The 19562-nt window shown below is 34.4% G+C and overlaps 1 protein-coding gene across 3 annotated transcripts in view; it reads left to right on the forward strand.

Annotated features, from left to right (window-relative positions):
* CDIN1 (CDAN1 interacting nuclease 1) overlaps window positions 1-19562 on the forward strand; it is a 204289-nt gene that overhangs the window by 107170 nt on the left and 77557 nt on the right. For all 3 annotated transcript variants that reach the window (XM_036238287.1, XM_016139596.2, XM_016139598.2), the window contains 2 exons: window positions 377-442; window positions 1021-1126. In XM_036238287.1, coding sequence (XP_036094180.1) covers window positions 377-442; window positions 1021-1126 — 172 coding nt within the window. The remainder of the gene's footprint in view (window positions 1-376; window positions 443-1020; window positions 1127-19562) is intronic.

Raw genomic sequence — 19562 nt, forward strand, 5'->3', positions numbered from 1 at the left:
TGCATGTGCCTTACTGTAAACTGTCGATATTGCCTGATAACTTTAGTGATATTCATGGTAGTGAAGCCTTTTCTTTTAATCAGTAAGTATATTTCATTATTTTGAGTCTTTTGAATTATAAGAAAGGTGGCATATGACAGCTTGAATTAATGTTTATAATGAAGATATAAAAATGCTGAAGGGACAAAGAGATATTTTTGTATCTATGCTTCATGTTTGTTAAGAAAGTTTATTCTGACACAGCATTACACACATAAGAAAGATATGTATGTCTGCTTTAGCAATTTTTATACATTTTTAAGAAAGAAAAGCAATTATATTGCTGTCTTATTAATGGAATATTGTTATAAGTGATGGCATTTGTTTTTTCCTGTAGATGAAGATCAGCTCCGTGCAAAGGGTTATGACAAAACACCTGACTTTATTTTACAAGTACCAGTTGGTAAGTCCTTAAACTTCGTTATGCACTTGTTTATAAAGAAAAGAGGTCTATTTTTTTTTATAGATTTTTTGTTGTTGTTACCAAAGTACATTATCTTTATAATATTATATCTAAATGTGTAAAATTGTTAGAAAATATTATTTTAAAATAGCAGAAAATAATAGGTTCAGAAGAAAGCCTCAAAATCTTTTACATATATTCGAGAAATAAACATTGTCTCCAAAGACATTTTGGTTGCTGCTTTCAAGTCATTTTTTTAAATATTGCATTTTTAAAATATGGTTATATTGAAAAGCCAGACTCACCTTGGTTTGTTTTTGCATTACTTGTCAACTTGTACAGCCTCAGAATAAGAGGGACTTTTGAAGATGATGATAAAAATAAAAGGGACGTGACTGTAGCATAAATGTCCCTTGTAACAAACATATACAGTGTGTTGTTTTATAATTACTTTCATAGATGATGGTGAGGGCTAAGCCTCTGCTCATTAATGTGAATCATATGGAGGCCTATACAGAGTTCAGAATTTTCAATCTTCCCTTCCCTTTGCTCTATATTAGTAATGCTTTGTCCCTTAGCTGTAGAAGGACACATAATTCACTGGATTGAAAGCAAAGCCTCATTTGGTGATGAATGTAGCCACCACGCCTACCTGCATGACCAGTTCTGGAGCTACTGGAATAGGTAAGGTCCCATTATTTTTCTCTTAAGATAAACGATACTCAGCTGAAATCTCATTAGAAAAAATATTTAGTTTAGCTGGTAAAAATGCTAGTAGCCTTTGTTTCTAGTAAATACAGAGACTTGATTAATGTATTCATTTCAGATAATTTAAACTTCTCTGCTTTCATAATGTTGCTTCATTTTTTAAAACTAAAAATCTCTGCATAAGGTCAAAATCAGTATATATGCCATTTTCCATTTTATACTGATATATTGATGTCACTTAAAATATGAATAATAAGATGTGGTGTATATTATGATATTGATGCTGACTTTTATCCTTTTGATAAGACATTTATGCTTACTGTCAGACTTTTAAAAAATATTTTATCCTCGCCTCTCTGAGGAGATTCTACAAACAGTATAAAAAAATCAAAACAATTTACTTTCCAGCAGTAGAAAACATTTTACCTACCAACGTCAGGCAACATTCCCAAAGGTGTGGAAATCTCAGTGATTAAGAAAAGGGTGGTATTGAAGGAGGGGCCATATTATTGTCATATTATTAATGCCATATTACTGATTATCCACCATGTCCTTGGGTCTGCACATTATCTCAGTTAATCTTCACAAGGAAGTTAGTTTTATCCCCATTTTATAGATAACTAAACTAATATTCAAAGAGAAGAAATAGCATGCCATAGAGTCATCATGGGCCTGTGTTTGTTTCTCTCACTTGCTTACCTGTGCTATGTCCATGACAACTCTATTTACAATAAAACAGTTGAAACTTGGGTTTTATATTATTGAAATCTCTAGTTTTCACACCACACATTTTTCCCTTTAGAACAGGAGGTAGGTCAAGGGGTAACCTTCGTAGATTGTGTTCCCCAGTCATTGGCCAACAGTAAGAATACAATAATAAGATGACATTGGCCCAGATCATTAAGGAATGAGACAGTAGCATCTATGGACAATAGTCTTATCCTGGGGGGGGGGGTGGAAAAAAACAGTAACGGGCTACAGAATTTGGCATTATATTGTTACTCAGCCTTACAAAAGGCCAGCAGACCTTGCCTGTAGCAGCTGTGCTAAACTAAGCCCACTTTTTGCCATGGTAACAATGATCATGACAAAATGCTGAATGTAATGGCTTTCTTGATTTTCTTGTGTAATTGTGCGTAGCATCCGAGCTTTACTTTACAGGGATGGAGGAGGAAAGTGCAAAATGTTTTAGAAATCATTGCTGCTTCAGCGTTTCCTGTCTTTTATTCAGCCATTATTCAAATTAGCAGTAATGTGGCAAATTGAATTTTCGATTTTTAGCAATTCGATGATGAGTTTGAAATAGTAAAGAAAGCATCATTTTTGATAGTATAGGAAAAGCAATGACAAGAAAATCAAATTGTATAAGTTTAGGTTGCTAAAGGATTTTAAAAAACTGATAAACTTGATCATTCTGCATTGAGACTATCTCCCTCCCTTTGGTACTGGTCAAGCCTTTTAACAGGAATAGTTGTAGAGCTTTCTTAAAAATCCCACAAGCGCATCTTCATTCTAAAACAACTCAGCAATTTTTTGAGTGCCTACTATCTGCCTACTATGTACTCACTATTTTAGATGCTGATTAAATAATATAGTCATCTGTATGACAGACCTATGGATTATTGACATAGCTGGAGAGAGTCTGAGCAATGGATAACTTAACACAGTTTCCTGTGGACTGGATTTGAGATTTTTGTGTTACATGCCACTTTTTACATTCTAATGATGTTTCACTTAACACTACTGTTGATTTACATTTCCTAAACACATTCCTTGAATATATACCAGCTAAGTGGGCATAATCCATTTAGGGTATGTTGTGTGATTAAAAAAAAAAAAAAAAAAAAAAGATAGCCTTGGTTTGGAATGTTCCAGATCATTCAAGGAGGAAATACTCTACACAGAAGTCACTGATGTTAACAAACATCTGCAGAGGCCTAGAGGGGCAAGCAGTGCTGATGTTCAGAACAGAAACACAGGCATTTACTTGGATGTAAAACATTGGTTATAATGACAATACAAGCTTACTAATGATGGGGCATTTTGACAGAACTTAGCCCATTTATGAAAGTATGAGATCCTACTCTTTTCATATTTTGATTCAATGCAACTCATAGAGCAGTTGCTAAATTTCTTCAGAGTTGATAGAAATCAACCATCCCAATTTAGGTAACTTTCAAAGGAGGGTTCTGGCTGGCATTTGGGCTAATTGCTTTATTTGTGTGATAAGCTTCTAGTTCACTTAAAAACAATTATCTAGTCATCATACTATTTTTAGATTGGATTTTACAATAAAACTGTTCAGTTAATATTTGCAGAATCATGACCTTGTATAAACCCATTTTCCCACACTAACTACAGACCTTCCCTAATTTTTAGTTTAATATTTCTATGAGTTATCTTTTTTTAATATAAATTGATATTGTTACTCAGCTTTTCAGCAACTTTTAACAAATTAATCGCACCCTCCCTCTTTATTAAAACATCTTCTTTTCTTGGCTCCCAAGAGATATTCTGGGTTTCTTTCTGCCATACCATCAGCATATGCAGTCTCCTTTGCCGGCTCTTCTTCCTCTTCCTAGCTCTTGGTTTAGGGCTCTGGAACTCTCACCCTCTTCTCTTTTCTGTCTACATTCACTCCCTGGCTGTTGTTTTTTTTTTTAAATCTCATCAGAGACTGGTGCTTTATTTACTGTCTCTGTACTGATCTTATACTCGCAGCCCTAATATTTCTTGAGTACAATTTTTCTTTTGCCTATTCAACTATATACTCAGTATCTGTTCTTGGATATCTAATAGGTATCTCATACTTAACATGTCCAAAATTAGACCCTTGATTCCTAACCCCCACCTCAGCCCGCCCTGCAAGTTTGTTACTCCCCCATTTCCTCCCAAACTCAACTAATGGCACTGCAGTTTGCCAAGATACTCAATCCAAAAACCTAAATATTATCACCAGTCCAAGAGCAGATCCTTTCAGCTCAATCTTCATCATGTCTCAAGTTGTGCCATGTATCACCACCTCACCTGCTGTCACCTCAGTGGCTGTCATATCTTGGACTATGGCTGTAGCTTCCAAACTGGTCTCCTTAGGTCAACTCTTGCACTTGTGTGATCAGTTTTTCATACCCCAGTGAGAGCAACTCTTGGAAAATATAAATCAGGTTGTCGCATTTCCTTGCTCAGAACTCCTCAATGGCTTCCCATCACGTGTAAAATAAAATCCAAACTCTTTACCATGACATCCAGAGTCAGGCATGATCTGCCTCTTTATCACCTTCAGTTCTTTTCACACCTACCTCTCTCCCTCACCTAACATTTTCTCCTCTTACACTTTTTCGGCCACACTGCCTTCCTTGGTCTTCTTAAATCTACACTGCTTGTTTCTACGTCAAGACCCTTACTTTGGCTAATCCTTCCGCTTAGAATTTTCTTTACTCGGATCTCCCCTTAGTGGAATTTCTTACAACATTCAAGTTTATGCTCGTATTTTTCCTGTTCAGAAAGTTCTTCCCTGACCACTCAGTCTAAATGACATCACCCTTAGTCATCTCCCTCTCCTCATTTGGCTTTATTTCATAATATTTGCTTCTGTCTGAATGAATGAATTGACTTTAGTTAGAAACTTTTATTATGTAAACACTAATTTGCTTGTTTGAATACAAGCCCTTAAAAGAGCTTTACCTTTTATATTGCTATTCTAATTATTATATATCGTGTACCCCTCATTCCTTTATAATCAAAGCTTTTCAAGAACTTTCCCTGGCTTAATTAACCTCAAAAATATTTTAATTTTTACAATGCAGTCAGAGATATTGAGTACAGAATATAAGCTATCTTTCCTTCAAGTAGGCCCTGATTCCAGGTATAAACCTTGATTAAATAGTTCCTTAAAACTCTACAGTCTCTAATTTCTATGGAGTTAAAGGAAATAAAGAGTGCCTCTGAGAAGCAGCATTTGGACCATGATATACCTAGTCCCGAATTATATAAGGCTATATATACAATTGTTTATTTGCTCATATATGTGCGTGTGTGTATATATCCCATATACTTGAGGCTATATATACACAAGTTATATAAAACAATATATTTCCTTATGCAACCAGCACCATAAAACAAAAAACACAAAAAGCCTTCTTCTACATCTTTAGTCAAAAAAAAAAATAGTTCTTTAACAATTTGACCTCCATTACTACATTTATATTCATATTCTGGAACAGACATCTCTGCTCATTTTATTGGTTGGAGATCAAATGGGTCAATTTGAACAAAATTATTGAGTGACCCTAAATAGCAAAGAACCACATGCAGCTATACAGCACATAAGCAGTGCCCAATAACTACTGATCAAGAACCTGGCAATCTTAACTGCAAGGTCAGCCCCGCCATGTACCTTTCCAGGCACATTCTGGCACCCGGTCAGTCAGCAATGGAATCTATTGAAAACCAAAGTGCACTTTGAAGATATACCCCTCTACTTGTGTCAAAGATTTAAGCTTACTGACTGGAAAGAATAGGCAAGGTTTTGTTTGAACACGATTTTCCAGTTTAGTGATCCTTGAAGAGATGGAAGGAATTCGTCCTATTCCTGGGTTTGAGTCCATGCCGTGCCACTTTCTTACCCCATGACTGAGAAGAATTTGCTTAACTTCCCTGAGCTTTTGTTTTCTTCTTAATAAAATTAGATTAATAATACCTTCATCATATTGTTGTGAAGATCAGTTATTTAATACATATAAAGTACTTTCACAGTACCTGGTAGTCAACAAATATTAGTTCCCCCTTTGTCTTTTTTTTTTTTCCTTTATATCATTGTCTGATAGAATTCTCAGTCGACATTTTTAATTGCCTTCTCTGCCAGATAAACACCTACTCGGCTAACCTCAGCACTCATTTTGGTTGACATCTCTTTGGGAAACCTTCCTGTAATTCCAAGGTTGGGTTCGATGTCCCTCCTGTGTTCTAATAATTCGTAGCATTTATTAAATATTGTAATTGCTTGTTTACTTGTCACCTTCTTTCAGTTAATATTGAGTTCCGTCTTATCTATATGTTTTATTTATCATCAAATACCCAGAAGCTGGTGGATTGTCTAGCACATCATAGTGGATATTAATTGAATGAAAGAATGAGTGAATGAATTTTCTGATACATGACATACAACATTTTGAATCAACCATTAAGGATTGTCACTTAAACTACAACAGGGCCAAAATTTTTTCTTTGAAAATGTCACTCTAAGGACAATGAGAAAAATGCCTTATTTTTCTCTATTTCTTTTTTTTAATTGAGGTATTATTGATATGTGACATAATATTAATTTAAGATATCCAGCATAAAGATTTATTATTTGTATCTGTTGCTAAATAGTCACCACAATAAGTCTAGTTAACATCCAGCACCGTATATAATTACAGGATTTTTTTTCTTGTGATGAGAACTTTTAAGATCTAATCTCTCAGCAACTTTCATATATGTAATACAGTATTATTAATTGTAATCACCATGCTGCACGTTACATCCCCATGGCATTTATTTTATAATTGGAGGTTTGTAACTTTTCCCACCCGCTAACTACCTGACTTTGGCAACCACCAATATGTTCTCTGTATCTGTGAGCTTTTTTTCTTTTAGATTCTATAGTGTGAGATCATATGGCATTTGTTTTTCTCTGACTTATTTCACTTAGCATGATGCCCTCAGGGTTCATCCATATTGTCACAAATGGCAAGATTTTATTCTTTTATATGGCTGAATAATATTCCATTGTATATATACCACATTTTCTTTTTGATTTATCTGCAAATGGACACTTAGGTTGTTTCCATATTTTGGTCATTGTAAACAATGCTGCAGTAAACATGAGGGTGCATGTATCCTTTTGAATTAGTGTTTTTGATTTCTTTAGTTAAAGACCCAGAAGTGGAATTGCTGGATAATATATATGATAATTCTATTTTTAAATTTTGAGGAATTTCCATGCTGTTTTCCATAGTGGCTTCACAATTTACATTGTGACCAAACAGTGAATAAGGGTTCCCTTTTCTCTACATCTTTACCAAAACATGTTATTTTTTACCTTTTTGATAGTAGCTATTCTAATAGGTGTGAGGCAAAACATTTCATTGTAGTTTTGATTTGCATCCCCATGATGATTAGTGATGTTGAGCGCCTTTTCATATATCTGTCGGGCATCTGTATATCTTCTTTTGAAAAATGTCTATTCATATCTTCTGCCCATTTTTCAGTTGGGTTGTTTGGGTTTTTGTCGTTGGGTTATATGACTTCTTTTTATAGTTTGAATATTGCAGATACTTTCTCCCATTCAGTAGGTTGACTTTTTTATTTTGTTGACGATTTCCTTTGTTGTGCAGAAGCTTTTTAGTTTGATGTAGTCCCACTTGTTTATTTTTGCTTTTGTTGCCTTTGCTTTTGGTGTAAGGTAATAAAAAAAAAAAGAAAAAAAAAAAGATTGCCCAGACTAATGTCAAGGAGCTTATTGCCTGTATTTTCTTGTAAGCATTTTATTGTTTCAGGTCTTATATAGAATCCTTTAATCCATTTTGGGTTAATTTTTCTGTACGATACAAGATAGGAGTCCAGTTTCATTTTTTTTTTTTTTGCCTATGGCTGTCCATTTTTCCCAGCACCATTTATAGAAGAGACTATCCATTTCCTATTGTATATTCTGTCTCTTTTGTCATAAATTAATCAATCATATGTGCGTGGTTTTATTTCTGGCCTGTCTAGTCTATCTATTGATCTATGTGTCTGTTTTTATGCCAATACCATGCTATTTTGATTATTATTGCTTTGTAATATAGCTTGAAGTCAGGGAGCATGATGCCTCCAGTTTTGTTCTTTCTTAAGATTTCTTTGGCTATTTGGAGTCTTTTGTGTTCCATACAAATTTTAGGATTATTTGTCTATTTTTGTGAAAAATGCCAGTGGAATTTTGATAAGGATTGTATTGAATCTGTTGATTGCTTTGGGTAGTATGGACATTTTAACAATATGAACGCTTCTATTCCATGAGCGTGGAACTATTTTCATTTATTTGTATCTTATGCAATGTCTTTCATCAGTGTCTTACAGTTTTTAGTATACAGGTGTTTCACCGCCTTGGTTAAATTTATTTCTAGATGTTTTATTCTTTTTGATGTAATTGTAAATGGGATTGGTTTCTTAATTTCTCTTTCTGATAGTTCATTATTAGTGTATAGAAATGCAACAGATTTTTGTATATTGATTTTATATACTGCAGCATTACTGAATTCATTTATTAGTAGTTCTAATAGGTTTTTTGGTGGACGCTTTAGAGTTCTCTGTATATGATATCATGTCATCTCTAAATTTTTATTTCAAAGTTTTATTTCTTTCCAATTTGGATGAAAAAGGCCCCATTTCTAGAAATTATTTACAGATTTTTCAGATGTATAGACTTTTGCAGATCTATTTCACGAAATGTAGCATATGTGTATTTAAGATTTTTAGATAAATATTTATCATTGATATTGATTATTTACTTTTGCAAAATTTTAACCAGATCTCTCATTTGAGATTTGACATGGAATGCCTTGCAAATCCTTAGCAGAAGATATTCTGTAGTTTCTTTAGGGTATGTATGAAACTGGGCCCACGCTAGCACTTAAGGGGCATGGGCAAGGATACAAATGGAGACTTGAATACCATTTGCCTAAATGATTAAGGTTGCATATCAAGTTAACAGATAGCAAATAAAATATATTTTATTCTACATTAAGATCTGAAAGTTCAGAGTGTCATTAAGAATTATCAAACTCCTTGGAGATCCATGCTGCATGTGGCAGTGTAGGGATAGGTGGTCTTGCCATATAACCCACCTCCTTTCTCTTCATACCCTTCCTACTCCTCCATCTTATACCTGGAAAATTGTCAAGCATGCCCCAACCTGTACATCCAAGCTCCATGTACATTCCCACAAACCACTTCCCTAAACCATCTCTCAGGCCAGATGTGCACACTCTAGCGATCTGCCTTCTTATCAGACAAATGAACCTTTGTAGGCTCTGGGTGTGGTTTCAGTGCCATTTGATTAGAAAGTTCTGAGGTTTCTGGTACATGGAGTTTGGCCTGGAAAGGGATTGCTGGGATATATACATTATTGGGTGAGGATGTTCCTTTTGCCCCACAGACTTCCCACCTCAGGAGTTGAAGTGAAATCAGAGAAAACCAGAGCAGAATTCTTTAAAATTTGGGTCCTGGCCATGGGCCCCTCTTGACTGGTCTAAAGGACAATATCAAATGAAGCAAGTACATTTTCCTTACAGAGTCATATCTTATACTGGTTTAGGATATGAGGAAAGATGAGTGAGCCCCAAAGGAAATATGCTCTTGATCACATTTACGTATCACTGGAAAGATTAAGAGCTGAGTTCCATTTGTTGAATTTTTGACACTTTGGCTCCAGAGAGTCTGTTATTCTAGCAGCAACGCTAAGCTAATACCTTCTGCCACAAGAATTGATTTGACTTGAGTTCTTCCTCTAAGTATTTTTTAAAGATTGCTTACTTACTCGCTGGTTTAGTGATTGCATTCTCTAGTCAATGTTAACTTGAGAGGTGAGGCATTTAGAATGGGGCCGCCAAGCAGTTCGAGTTAAGGAAGGTATTTTTCAGAGGATGTCCAAAGTTTTTTTCTGTATTACTTCCAGGAAGCCTGCAATTAGCTAAATCACAGATTTTCAGTTATTTCAGTCTTGTTAAAAACAAGGCTGATCACATCTGTCTTAAGTTGGGGTATGTGCCTCAGCAATAGAAGCTCTTGCAAACCTTCAATTACAGCAGCCACAGAAGGCACTGCTGCCGTATACTAACAAGTAGTCATCAGCAACGGAAGACAGATTGACTAATAATTAGCAAATGCACTGGAGAGGACTTCTCTAAAGGTAAAATATAATCATTTCCTTTTCCAACTCTTATAGTGGAGATGGTGGTGAGATATTGATGTCCTGTTGTTCCAGACTAATACTTGACACTGTTATTAGCTAGAGTAACCTCAAAATATTTGAAAGGATGAAGGAAGAGTCTTTTGTGTACATAGTACTTTTAAAAGAATGATTTCTCATAATCATTAATTACCATTGTTACAGCATTTGAAATGTGAATAGCAAGAACTTTCCCTACCAGAGAATTCAGATTTTCTGCATTATTGTTTTCAAAGTTGATTTTAAATATAAAAGTGAATAAGGAATAGAAATGCTGTCTTAGGCCTTTATGATATTTGCAATAAAGAGATGGTTTTTGAGAAACTGGAAAAAATTAATCAAGAGATTAAAGGGGAAAAAAATAGACCTACAAGGAACTATCAATGAATTGTAATTTCTCAGAAAGATATTTGATTACTATCTTCAGACATATACAAGATTTGGGGAAGGGGAGGGTGGTTTGATGGGAGGAGATCATATTGACCCATTTTCCAAATCCAGGGGTCTAAAAAATTGTTGAAAGGTCGACCCACTATGATAGAGTCAGTATGAGTCACATATGGTTCAGAAATGTCACCCTAAGCCAAGGCAACAAACAAATGACTGGGTGGCCATTCTAAAAGAAGAAATGCAACGATTTTGATCATACAGGAAAAGTGAGGGAAGAATAAAAGAGATTCTGGCAGTAGGAAGTGGCTCAGGAGCACAGTTAGCATCAGGAACCCAAGTCTATTTCTAAGATTAATTCCAGAATAATGGAGATTAGGTTGAAATTGATGCTAAAATGCCTTGGTGTCTAGTGCAGTAATTTTCAAACTTCACCGCATATTAAAATCACATGGGGGAGCATTTTTAAAAAATGAATGTGGGCTTTATCCCTGGAAAACTGATTTAATTGGTAAGTGATGGACCTTGAGAGTTTTATTTTAAAAACTTTAGATGGTAATGCTTATCTTCATCCAGCACTGAAGTTTTTACCTAGCCTTGATTTGTCAGCTAGCCATAGCATCCTTTGCCTGTCTGCTTCTAAACAGTCTTCATGAGAAAAATAATAGCTTAATTAAGGAATACTGGTTCAGATCAGTAAACACATAGCGAGTACTATGTTAGTCAGTAAGGACCCAGCCTCCTTTGAGGGGTTCATATTGAGGACCGAGGCAGTAAATTTCAAAGACAGAACCTGAACCCGGGTCTCCCTCTGAACTCTCACACTTGTACTTTCTGCTCCACCATGTCAGTCATGGTGATAAATCTGCTATAAGAGGCTGTTTACTCAGTCAGTTAATGGGTTTGCTAAGCTGAAGCCAAAAGCTCTCCAGCCAGCTAGGTTAGATATTCACCCTCATGTGGTTGGAGAAAATGGGCCAGGTGTTCTCTGTTGCTCTCTCAGGTGTTCTTATTCTATATTAAAATGTATATCTTTAGGATTAATATAAAAGCTTGTCACATATGACCATGCCTCCAAAGTATAGTAACCCTCAAATCATTGTGTTAGAAATCACAGAATCAGAGTTTTTTGTATATGGTACAGAATAAGTAAGCATGTAAAAAAAAATGTTTCAATAAATGTTTTTAAAAACAGCTTTAATGGGATATAATTGAAATACAGCAAACTGCACATATTTAAAGTGTACAATTTGACAAGTTTTGATATAGGTATAAACTCAAAAAACTATCACCATGACAAAGATAGTGAACATGCCTATCTCCTCCAGAAGTTCCTTGTACCCCTTTATAATCCTTCCTCTCAATTCCTCCCTGCACCTGAGCAAACACTGATCTGCCTTCTGTCACTATAGATTAGTTTACATTTTCTAGTACTTTCTATAAATGGAATCATGGAATCATACAGCATGTACTCTTTTTTTTTCTTCAGCTTTTTTACTCAGAGTAATTGTTTCACTATTCATCCATGTTGTTGTATATCTAAGTAATTCATTTTTTTATTGTAGAGAAGTATTCAGTTAAGTAACTGTACTACTATTTATTTGTCTGTTTACCTGTGGATGGACATGTATGTTGTTTCTCGTTTTTGTAAAGCTGTAAAGCTCCTATGAGCAGTGTAAAAATCTTTGTGTCGTTTTATTTCTCTTGAGCAAACACCCAGGTGAAATAGTTGGGACGTGTGGTAAGTGTTTGTTGACTTTTTAATGAAACGATTAAACTATTTTCCAAAGTTGTTATACCATTTTACATTTCCATCAGCAGTTCATGAGAGTTCTCCATCTTCCCCATCACTTGGTACTGTCAGTTGTTTTTTTTTTTAACTTTGGGTTTTCTAATAGTTGTGTAATAGTATCTCAATATGATTTTAATTTGTTTTTCTTTAATGACCAATAATATTGAGAATCTTCATATGTTTATTTCTACCTATTAGTCTCTTTGGAGAAGTACCTGTTCAAATCTTAGGCCCATTTTTTAAGTATTTTCTTATTGAGTTTTGGTAGTTTTAAAAAATATTCTTGATACAACTCCTTTATCAGATATGTGGTCAGATGTGCAATACTGTCTCCCAGTCTATGGCTTGTCTTTTCATTTCTCTTAACAGTGAATTTCAAGGACAGGAGTTTTTAATCTTGATGAAGTTCATTTCACGAATTTTTTCTCTTATGGATTATGCATTTGATGTTCTGTCTAAGAAATATTAAAAGATTTAAAGAACTAAAGAAATCACAACCACCCTGACCAAGCACGATCCCATCTGATCTTGGAAGCTAAACAGAGTTGGGCCTGATTAGTACTTGGATGGGAGATCACCTAGGAAGACCAGGTGCTATAGGAGTAAAAAGTAAAAAAATAAGGGACTGTAAGCTGACAAGTCCTTGCGATCTGTGAGGTCAACCAAGGGTTGCCTTGCCAAATAAATAAATGAATAGATAGATAGATAGATAGATAGATAGATAGATAGATATCAACAAAATGTTCACTTTGTTTTCTTCTAAAATATTTATAGTTTTAAATTTACATTTAGGTCTACCATCCATTTTCAGGTAATTTTTATATGATATGATGTGTGGATCAAAGTTCATTTTCTTTCTTATGGATACTCAGTTGTGCCAGAACCATTTGTTGGAAAGACTATCCTTTCTCCACTAAATAGCCTTTTGCACATTTGTCAAAAATCAATTGATCATATGTATATTGTCCTTTTTTTTTTAATTCTCTATTTTCTATTAATCAATTTGTCTGTCTTTATATCAAGTCTACATTGTCTTGATGACTATAAAATTATAGTTTTGGAAATAGTTGGTATAAGTTCTCAAACTTTATTTTTGTTTTTCAACATTATTTTTTAATATATTCTGGGTCCTTTGTATTACCATGTGAATTTTAGTATTAGTTATAAATTCCTAAGAAATTTTGCTGGGATTCTGATTGGGATCAAAATGAATTTATAAATCAACTTGGGAAGAACTGATAATTGTTATTGAGTTTTCTGATCCAACAACGTGGTATCTCTCCAATTATTTAGGCTTTTTAATATTTTTCTCAAAAATGCTTTATAATTTCAATGTACATACCTCCCAAATTTTTTGTCCAATTGATACCTCTGAATTTTATATTTCTTGATTCTATTAAGAGCAGTATTTTTGTTTCAATTTCTACTTGTTTGTGTTACTATAGAAGAATATAATTGATTTTGTATATTGATCTTGTATCCTGCAACCATGTAAAATTCATTTATTAATATTTTACCTTTTTGGTAGATGCCATAGGATTTTCTATATAAACAACTGTGTCATTTGTGAATAAAGACAGTTTTGCTTTTTTTCAATTTGAGTGCTGCTTTCCTTTTTTTTTTTTTTTAAACTGCACTGACTAGAATGTTCTATACAGAGATTAATAGTGGTGAGAGCATACATCATTGCCTCGCCCCTGATCTTGAGGGAAAGGAATTCAATCTTTCACCATTAAAGATACTATTACCTATAGGTTTTTTTGTAGCTCCTCTTTATCAGATTGAGAAAACTACTTTCTATTCCTAGTTTGCTGAGAGTTTTTATCAGTTGAATGCTTTTTTTATACATCTATTAAGATGATCATATGAGTATTTTTTTATTGATTGGTTAATATGGTGAATTACAGTGATTGATTCTTGAATGTCATACCAATTGTACATCCCTGGGTTAAATCCACTTGGTCATGAAGCAATATTTTTTTTATATATATTTTGTTGCATGTGATTTGGTAATAATCTGTTAAAAATTTTTACATCTATGTTCATGAGTGATATTGGTCTGTGATTTATTTTTTCCCCTTTTAAGCTTTTGTCTGCTTTTGGTATTAGGGTAATCCTGCCTCATAGTATGAGTTGGGAAGTAATTCCTCCTGTTGAATTTTCTGAAAGAGTTTGTGCAAAATTGTTACTATTTCTTTCTTAAATATTAAGTAGAATTCCCCAGTCAGAATACCTAGGCCTATTTTCTTGTTTTTTTACTACAATATCAGTTTAAAAAACAAAAAAAATACAGGGATTCAGTTTTTCTATTCTTTTTCTTGTGTAAACTTTGGCACTTTGTGTCTTTCAGAGTTTATTCATTTTATGTAATTGTGGAATGTATTAGCATAAACTTTTTCAAAATATTCCTTTATGCTTTTAATATCTGGAGAATTTGTAATTATGTCACCTTTCCCATTTCCGATATTGATAATTTTGTCTACTTTTCCAGATCAGTCTGCCTAAAGGTTTATCAATATCTATTTTTATTGATTTTTCCCTATTGATTTTTTTCTCTGTCATTGATTTCTGCTCTAATTTATATTATTTATTTTCTTTAGTTTCAATTTGATTAGCTCTTTTTCTGGTTTTCTGAGGTGGAAGGCTGAGGTTATTGGTTTGAAACCATTTTTTTTTTTTCCAATAAAGACAGTCTAGTGCTGCAAATTTGCGTCGAAGTGTTTCTATAGCTATATTCCACAAAATTTTAAATGTTGTATTTTCAACTTTATTTTGTTCCCAAAACTTTTCTAATTTTTCTTTCCATTTTTTCTTTAACTCACAGGCTATTTAGCAGTGTACTATTTTGTTTCTAAGCATTTGGAAAGTTTTCACACATCTTTCTGTTACTGGATTCTAATTTAATTCTTTTGAGGTCAGGAACAAACTTGAATTCTTTAAAGTTGTTGACATTTGTTTTACGGAAAGCTCAAAATGCCTGACCTTCCCATTCTCCCAGCTGTATCTCCTTGACTCAGGGAGAGTACTGTGCTTCACCTAGGTTTTCCTCTTGACCTTGCAGCCTGAAAACCCTTTCCAAGTGGCAGGCAGAGGGACTCACCTCTTTTGTTTCCCTGCACTCAGATGTCTCTCTCCTTCACTACTGTCGTCTGTTTTGTTTGTTTCTTAAGTTATTTCCAGCAAGAGGACAAATGCAGTCCCTGTTGCCCCATCTTGGCTCCAAGTAGATGTCTCACAATTATGATCTTTAACACATAATTTAGCACACTGTAAACCAGTTTGTCTTATTCAACATTAACCTTGTAATCTTATGCTATTTTAATTATGGACTTCATTGTCATTGTAAACAAATTTCCTTAAGCGTTAACTATGACGAGAATAATCTATGAGAAAATACTGTACAGACCTTCAGGTTTCTTTATTTTGGTATCTCTCAAACAGACATTCTTATAGTCTACCTCTCTTTATCCCAGACTCCTGAGAATTAGAACAAGACTTTCAGTCATTACTTTTTGCCCAAGAAAAGGGAAGTCCTTTGGTGTGGTTAAGGCCAAAGATTGGATAATGTGCTATGGTTGTTAGAAAGCAGCTTTCTTTAGCCATCTTTTGATAACACTCACTAAGGACTTCTGCTACTTCTTGGACTAAGATAAAGCTGACCATCTTTGGTGAGATAGAGCTCTGTTCCTAGCAGTTATGCCTTTTCTCTCCCTTCTCTCCCTCCCTCTATACTTAAGAGACATCCATTTTTCACATTTTTTAGTATCTTCTACTATTAGATATCATTGAAGAATCTCCTGGAATGAGAGACTTATAGGTGATGAGGCTGCATTGCCCTAGTTTGCCCTTTCTTATTTTCTTCTCACACACATGAATATGGAAAATGAGCCACAAATACAATTTGCAGTACAACTCTTCTCATAAAACAAATTTGTATGGATCCACAATAGCAATGATAAATATTCTTCTAATTTCTAATTGATTCTGAAAGTCATGGTTGTATAAAAACTAAACTCCTGTGATTTCTATTTATCCATTAACACAAGCCACATATTTTTTTGTGTGTTTTTCTTGCTATTTCCTTCGTAGTCTTAGTCTACTCTTATGATTTGAGTGAATTTCATTCTTTCATTTTACTTCCTTTCCTATTTCAATTGCTAGCATTGAGGTGTTTCCTGTATCTTATTCTCCCTTATTTTCTCACATAGGTTGTACGAGCCAGGAATCTTGTTTAGCCCTTCCTGCTTCTCCTTATATGTTTCTTTTTGCCATTTCCTTCCCTTTTGTTGCTGGCAGCTTTGCTAACCATCACCACCTCCCCATTTTAAATTTAGTTCTGTAGCATCTCTGATAGTTCATTCCAAGTGATCATAAATTCAAAATTCTTGCAAAATTCCTTTATTTAGTAAAGGGGATTTTTTTCATTTATAAAGCTCATCAACTTATATAAATTTGAGGCTATTGCAGTTGTCCTTGATAGCTTGAGCTGTAATACTTTTAAAGCACTCTATATTGATTACGAAAGTGAAAATGGAGTCATTGCTTGTTGCTTGGGCCAGGTGTGCAGAAAAACATGTTGAACTCAACACTAGACCAAAATATTTTATCGTGTCCAACTGCCTTTCATTTTAATGTGAAATGAATATTTTTACCACTACATGTTTCTAATTCATCACGTTCTAGCAAAGTGGTCCATAGATACATGACTGAATTCAGGAGATACTGAGTTCCTTATCAGTAGAGGAAGCATATTATATATTTCGGAGCATATAGAGATAAGTAAATCCTAACTTGCCTTCACAGAATTTCATTCAATAAGGAAACAAAGCTTCTATATAGATCACAAAAATAACTAACACTGAACACCAACTATGTTCAAGGCACTGGATTAAGCACTCGTATGTATTATCCTCTTTAATCCATGTAACAGTCCTATAAGGTAGATACTAGTATTTTATACTCATTTCACATGAAAAAGTCAAGGCAGAGAGAAGTTAAGTACCTAGGTCACAGTCACAGAGCTGGAATGCCAGGGGTGATTTTTAAATAGAAGAGTGGCATGATCAGAGTCAAATTTTAGGACATACTCTGGTAGCAATGCTTAGAAGTTGGGGATGGGAACACAATTTCTATTATAGTCATCCATTTTGAAATAATCCATTAATCCCCAAATTATAATTTCAGTAGTGGAGACTATATAAGCTTACAGAGATAATAAAGACAAGATTTACAGAATTTGGAAAGCAACTAAATGTCATATTAGAGAGTGTGGAACAAAGGTTACTCCGGGGCTTTGATATCATTGATGGGGAGAACAAGGATGCTGTCAAAGAACTGCGAGTGGAAAATTAGGTTAGTGATAACTTCGGTTGCAATATTTCGAGATGTCCAGAGGCAACCGTGTTGTATGCGAGGAGTCCAAGTGATGGATCAAAGATAGATTGATTTAGGGCTCATTCACAAAAATAGGCAAAATGAGTTTTCAGAGGAGAAGAGTAGAGACAGAGAAAGAGAGAGAAGGTAACTGTGATATAATGAAATCCAGAATAAAGTTTAGAGAATTAACAATAAGTATTAACTCTTACAGTAAATAAAATTATTTCTAAATTTACTGACTCCCAACCTTCATCTCTCACATTGAAACAATTATAAAGTAATTTTAATATAGTTGCATTCAAGGTGATCATTTGGTGTATTGATAGTTAATCTAAGATCAGTTCCCATCATGAGTTACATGGGTTTAGAAAGTTGTACCAAAATGTAAAAACCAGGGCTTTTAACTCGCACTTGAAAGAAACCTTTGGAGTTGCATTTGTCAAACAGTTAGAGAAACGATTCATGCATACGCCACGTCCAGAGCTCCATCGGCAGCCCAGACATAAAAAACTGAAAGGTCATTCTTCTTACTACAACGTGGTGGTTTGTTGACGTATTTTGACACACTGGTACAGTGCTGAGAGGATCTGACCTTCCTGCAGTACTGAGGGACTCAGCTTTGGTCAGGTTACCTGACACTCAATTACATCGCTCTCTTTGCCTTTCTCCTTCACAGATAAACACACTTACACATGAAATGCTGCCTTCAATACAGAAAATATTTAAAATTTTAAATGAACATAAATGATTGCTTTTAAATTTTTTCTGGCCACTTTTTTTCCAGTTACTATCAAGCTGAAAACTTCACTTGGAACTATTAAGGCTTTTAATTAAAAAAATTAAATTCATTTTTCAAAATGATAAATGTGAGTGGTGACCGTTAAAGCTTGAAGGAGAAAAACTAAACAAATGAGGCGGTCTCTATGCTGTTTTACAGTCTTTATCTTTGTGATAGAAACCAATTTTGTTGGAGTTCAAATGTTTGAGGATGACCTCTAAAGTGCAAAATTAGTGTACATAAAGGTAAGTCTTAGATAGCTTTTGAAGTAGTTGCCTTAGAGGTGTATCATATGTTAAGAGGTCGAAGAGTTAGCTGGAGGCCAGAAAACTGTCAAGAGAATTTTTTGTCATGTGTAAATATATTCTGTGTTAGATTTATATACTGTGAAATGGTGCTTTGACTGGTTACCCATATTGCTTCTTAATGCAATATGATGGTGATTTGGGGGTGGAAAGAAAAATGGTTGCCATTAATGAATTTCTAAAATATAAAAGTAATAAGCTAAGTACTTTTTGATCAGGTGCAACTATTCAGAAAGATTTTCTTGCTGTTTCCTCAACTAGTAAATATAAAATAAGTGTAATAATATCCTCCAATGATTTAGATTGCACTTAGGAAAATGTAAAGTTTATGTATTTGTCACAGTATTAGAAAAAAGGAATTTAAATATTTCAGTCATATAATTTCAAAATGTGATAACTGTCTGCTAAATTAAGATACTTTTGTCTAGGATATTTTAGTGGCATACCTAAAATTAGGATGAAGTTTTGAAGTACTTAATTGTGTAACTATTCAGCTATTTTGCATAATCTCTGAACTTTCCACATCACACATCTTTGTTTGAATTGTTTCTCTTTCTGTTTTCTCCATCCTCGGGAATGTGGAAACCAATCCCAGTACAGACGAAGCACTTTCAGCTCCTATCAGGGTCACCACAAGGCTTCAACTCTAATATCCCAGTATTCCCCATTCAGATTAGACCTAGAAGTTTGTATGCTGTGAGAAGTGACAGGCCCCATCCTGCTCTGCCTGCCCAGGGCCTGGTCACACACACTCCACTGTGCCAAAGCGTGGCTACTCCCACAGGCCTCACCTTTCAGGATTTATG

This window comes from Rousettus aegyptiacus, unplaced genomic scaffold (assembly GCF_014176215.1).
Source record: "Rousettus aegyptiacus isolate mRouAeg1 unplaced genomic scaffold, mRouAeg1.p scaffold_m13_p_3, whole genome shotgun sequence".
NCBI classification, from domain to species: Eukaryota; Metazoa; Chordata; class Mammalia; order Chiroptera; family Pteropodidae; genus Rousettus; species Rousettus aegyptiacus.